Here is a 5,599-nt window from a genome sequence, read left to right as displayed (position 1 = left end):
TCCTTTTTTTGGCAGTTGTTCCTCTGTGTTTATGCAATGTGTGTTTTTTGCCCTCTTGTTTTAACTTTTTTGGTGTTTTCTTTGAGTGTTGTTTTTGTCGTATTGGGTGGGAGACAGCAGCTGTGCTGTACAACCAAGCCATATCTGTACTTCTTATATCCCTACTTACTGAGTGAGACCCACTACTTACTTCTTCACCAACTGGCCAACGATAGATGATAGCCAGTATGAGCCTGACTCACCCTTCACTGCCCTTCACAAACACCTAATAGATCTGTGCACCTACTCTCATTCTTTACCACACCCACCAGGAGATAGGTGGTGAGTGCATAAGTGCTACCAACTAGTGAATAGAGAAGTGTACTACCCTGCTTACTCTGATATATCAAAACAGAACAAAAGAAAAAAAATACTGGGAGAATCACATCAGCATACAATCGCCAATTAAATATAAATACAGTGATGTCACAATGTCATAGAGACAGCAGACCATCACAGTCCACACAAAGAAGCAACATAAAGTAGTAGAAACAAGGGACCAGAAAACATCCCTGAAGAAGCAGTAGTGTTAGTACTCCCTGATAAGGAATTCAGAATTATATTTAGGTACCTCCAGTGGATTGAGAGGAGCTCTAGCATAGTGCCTAAGGCATTTGACTGTTAACCAGAAGGCTGGTGGTTCAAACCTACCAGTTACTCCTCAGAAAGAAGGTTGGGCAATCTACTTCCGTAGTGATACCATCTTGGCAGCCCAAGGAGGGGTTGCTATGAGTCAGATCTGACTCAGTGGCAGTGAGTTAATGGTTTGAGTGATCAAGGAAAACACAGACAAAACCTTATAATTTGGGAAGATAATGCAAGAACAAAATGACAAAAGAAAAATTAGAAATGATACAAAATCTACAGATAGAAATCTAGAAGATTAATACTAAAATTTCAGAAATAGATAATGCATTGAACAGGCCTTTGCTTGTTAGAATTGAATCAGTGGAAGACAGAATTAATGAAATTGAAGACAAATACCTCAATACTACTTTAGTAAGGGATCAGTCAGAATTGAAAAAAAAAGGTTTTTTTAGCTGGAAAAAATCAAAGACTGTTCTGCTAAAGTTGTTGCCTGTTACCATATTATAGGCTCTCAAGGATGTACGCTAGTGAGAGGGACACTAATTATAGTGTAACTCTTTGGATATCTGGATAGGAATTCTATGTCTACCACTTTCTGTGTGTCTTAGGCATAGTCTGTCTGCCTTAGTTTCCTCAACTGTAAAGCAGGGCATATTATATATCACATAGGATTGAGTTAATGAATGAGCTAATGTCTGGTACACAGACAGTGCTATATAAATGTCAGTAATTGTTCTTATCATTACACATTCACTTGCGTAAATATGATAAATAGAAATATTGCATACCTATTTCTCTACACATAGTAGGAAAACAAAGATCAGAAGGATGCAGAGGATGAAAAGTTGGGCTCTAATTATTGGTTATGAGAGCAGAAAGAAAACAAAGTCCATGCTGTCCAGAAGCTTCTGGAAGTTTCTTCTACACAGTATCAAGGAGCTAAAAGTGCTAGTGGTATGCAGTGAATCTTACTGTGGTAGGATTGCTCACAGTGTTTTCTCCAAGACCCACATAGTCATCTGGAAAGAACAGCCTAGCTGCTTATCAGGATCACCAGTCTCTGACTGCAGACTGAAGAAAGTAAATGGATAGCTGTGTTTGCAAACTGTTCGTGTTACATAAAACTGTCCAACCAACCCAACCCATTGCCATGGAATTGACACAGATTCATAGTGACCCTATAAGGAAAGAGTAGAGCTACCCCATAGTGTTTCCAAGGCTGTAAATATTTATAGAAGCTGACCTTTTGTTTTGCAGCCAAGTGCTTTAACCACGTGCTACTAGGGTGCCTTAAATAAAGCTACTAATCACTGGCACATATATGACATGGGATATCTATATAGTCCACACCTGCATAGATAAGCTTCTTACAATTTAGGACAGTCAGATGTTGAACACCTTGCTATCAACAGAGCTGATTCAGTAGAATTGGTTGTTTGCTGCTAGTTTTATTTTATACACAACATTTGAATCTTTAGCTTCATCATTAGTTAATAAGTGCAATTTTTGTTCCACTAGGTATTAAGTGGGAGAAAAATACTGTCTGAATTTACTTTTCTTTCACAGGTTATGATGATGGTTCTTCCATTATTGATATTTGTGCTTCTGCCCAAAGTGGTCAACACAAGTGATCCCGACATGAGACGGGTAGGATAATTTTCTAGTGTGGAGTTTTGAACTATATCCTGGTATCTGGATTTAGATTGTGACTAGGTGCTTGAGTCTTTTCATTTTTATCCTAATTCCCAAATGACATAGAGTTTGTGTTAACACATTATTGTGTTCTTGGCATTTAATTAGTCTGTTTCCATTGGACCAAATACATTTAGTTGGTTCTGCCTGATAAAGGCCTGGGTCTCTTCATAGAGCTAACATATCTAACTAGCCCTAGTCTCTTTGTGTGTCACGTTAAATAGTTAAAATACATCATAATTTTGATATATCTAATCCAAATATTTTGTAAAATGATAGATATTATAATATGTCTTTACAAAACTCTCTTCAGAGTGTACATTGAGTTTTATGTGTTCAGATTCACAATAGAAATACAGATAAACCAAAGGGGGAAGATAGAATAGGGATTTTACAAGGGAGAGAGGAGTTGCTAAGTAGAATGCTTCCAATTTAGTGACACTATTATTTATCTCTTAAATGTTGACTTCCATAAAAAAGGCAATAGGGTTTTTGAAAACTGTTGTTCATTCTTCAGTCCAACAGCCATCAACAATTATCTTCTGAATTCCAGGTTCCTCCATTGGATTTGGTATATTGATGTGTTGATATTTTATTCAATACTCAATAAACATTTATTAAGCAATTTCTAGGTTTTGAATTTCTGGGGCTGTAAAAATTATATTGGTATCCCTGTTGTCAGTAAGCTCGTTGTTGTTGTTATGTGCCATCAAGTCGGACCTGACTTATAGCGACCCCTCCTTGGGTTTCCAAGGCAGTATCACTACGGAAGTAGATTGCCCCTTCTTCCTTCCGAGGAGTGGCTGGTGGGTTTGAACCGCCAGCCTGCTGGTAAGCAGTCAAGTGCCTTAGGCACTATGCTACCAAAGCTCCCCAAAAAGCTAATAGTCCAGTTAAATGTAAGAAATAGAGTCATAAAACACTCTGCTTGCTATCAGGGGATTTTTTTTTTTAATAGGGAAATAATATATATAAAAATAATCACAGGAAACATTAAATGGTTGTGAAGGTAGTAGGTGATTAAGTTCTATAGGAGATGTCTTTTTCAAGCTAGAATGGCAGAGAAAGCTTTATTGAAAAATGAAACTTTATAGTCTTGTAAAATGTTTTATTGCTAAATGTTGGCATCTTTGCTTCAAAGTTGGTCAGAAAATGATACATTCTGTGCAATCCTTGTATCTGTTAAGTCACTTAACTGTGATATCAATGGAAGGAAACATCAGAAGGTACACTGGATTAAAAGTACATTCCTTACAAAGTGCTTTGACATAGTAAGCACTATAAAAAGTTGTTGATCCAAGACCTTCAGAATGGAACAGATTCAGAAATAGAGTTGTTGATACATTTTTGTAGGGGCTCAAGACTTGTTACCATCTACATTTAACTCTTGATTAATAGGGTATATTAACATATTTGATTTATGTTTATAATGTTTCTTTTCTTACCTTATCTGTAAAATCAACTTCTCTTTGAAAACCTGTTTATGAGTTCCACCTTAAGGGAGAAATTCCAAATTAATATTCTAATACTGTTCAGTTTAAAATAATGAATAATACAGTATTTGTTATTTTATTTTGTATCTGAACTTACACTAATTTTAAGTTTACTTTTGAAAATGTCTTATAAAATTCAAATGAAGCAGACACTACATTAATATAGTAGAAGCAGAACAGCACTTTATAGATTGTTGGCTCGATAAGGGAGAGGACAGAAACCCAAAATGAAAGTGCCAGATCCTTATCCTCTCCAGCCATTAACTTGTTGGCAATGTGTGTTGCTTGCTTTAGATGATGTAATTGAGATACATACTGTACTCAAGACTTAATACTATGGAGTTAGGGCACTTTTGGAAAAACTACAGTTACCTTCCAAACTTCCCTGATACTTTGATACATAATAATTAAAGATTGATATTCTGGTTATATGCATCTAAAGGAAACAGGAGCTTAAAAAAACACTAGTTAAAACAATTAGCACTATAATCAGAAAAAGGCGCTCTTGTGGTATAGTGGGTAAGGCATCTGGTTGCTAACCAGAAGGCCAGCAGTTCAAACCCACCAGCTGCTCCACGAGAAGACAGTAAGGCAATCTACTTTTGCAAAGATTTACAGTCTTGGAAACCCAGTGGGTTGGAATTGACTTGATGGCAGTAGGTTTGGCTTTTCGTTTATAATCAGAAATATAAAATATCAAGAATATTATCAAATATATCCATTATCAGAGAAAATGCTTTTTATGAAAACTTAAGCTAAATCAAACCCCAGGCAAGAATTCACTGGACATTTACTATAGACCATATACTAAATGCTTAGTAATACAAAAACCTTATAGACCAAAGTAGAACTGCAGCATAGAGTTTCCAAGGCTATAAATATTTACGCAAGCTGGCTGCCTCATCGTTCTCCTGTGGAGTGCCTGTTGGGTTTGAACTGCTGACCTTGGGTTAGTAGCTGAATGCCTTAACCACTGTGACACCAAAGCACCTTTAGTAGTGCAAGAAGGTATAAAATATGATTACTAATGAGGTATACTTAATGTACTATTTGATATGACATTACATCATTGCTTAGAACTAACATCTTTTACTTGTTCTGCTCTCATCTTTCTTCCTTCTGTAGAGAATATTAGAAGTTAAAATGACTTGAAGGATCCCAGTGCATTTCATGTCGTTGTGCTTTTGTCTCCCTGTAGGAGATGGAACAGTCAATGAATATGCTGAATTCCAACCATGAATTGCCTGATGTTTCTGAATTCATGACAAGACTGTTCTCTTCAAAATCGTCTGGCAAATCTAGCAGTGGTAGCAGTAAAACAGGCAAAAGTGGAGCTGGCAAAAGGAGGTAGTCGGGCAGTCCAGAGCTCGTATTTGCACAGACACAGCAACACTGGGTGACATCCAACCCTTGAGGGAAAACCGTGTGAAGCAACTACTGTAAACTAGACTCAACCTGAAAGCTGATCTCTTAGAACTATTGTATGTGATAACTTTGAGCACATGTTTTGTACTTGGTACACAAGAAAACCCAGCTTTCATCCTTTATTTGTATGAGATCAATATTGATGTCACTGAATTAATTACAGTGTACTATAGAAAATGACATTAATAAATTATATGAAGTGCTATACATTATGTATATTAAAATAAGTCTTAATCCAAAGATAAAATTATCTTGTCATTTTTTTCCTCTTAATGTTTCTTTTTTTTTCTTGCAGTTTTCATCTGTCTTTCATTATCTGAGGTTTGAAATTGATATTTCCTGTTTTAAAAAAAATGGTTGGT

The 5,599-nt window shown here is 36.2% G+C and overlaps 1 protein-coding gene across 1 annotated transcript in view; it reads left to right on the top strand.

The window, feature by feature from the left end:
• Window positions 1-5,163, top strand: part of EMC7 (ER membrane protein complex subunit 7) — a 20,196-nt gene extending 15,033 nt beyond the window's left edge. The window contains exons 4-5 of the mRNA XM_007940490.2: window positions 2,194-2,274; window positions 5,011-5,163. Coding sequence (XP_007938681.1) covers window positions 2,194-2,274; window positions 5,011-5,163 — 234 coding nt within the window. The remainder of the gene's footprint in view (window positions 1-2,193; window positions 2,275-5,010) is intronic.
• Window positions 5,164-5,599: the final 436 nt, after the last annotated feature.

Source organism: Orycteropus afer, unplaced genomic scaffold, assembly GCF_000298275.1.
Source record: "Orycteropus afer afer isolate SDZICR_OR568_19922 unplaced genomic scaffold, OryAfe1.0 scaffold00068, whole genome shotgun sequence".
In the NCBI taxonomy this organism is placed as follows: Eukaryota; Metazoa; Chordata; class Mammalia; order Tubulidentata; family Orycteropodidae; genus Orycteropus; species Orycteropus afer.
This window is presented reverse-complemented; position numbering and strand designations above follow the sequence as displayed.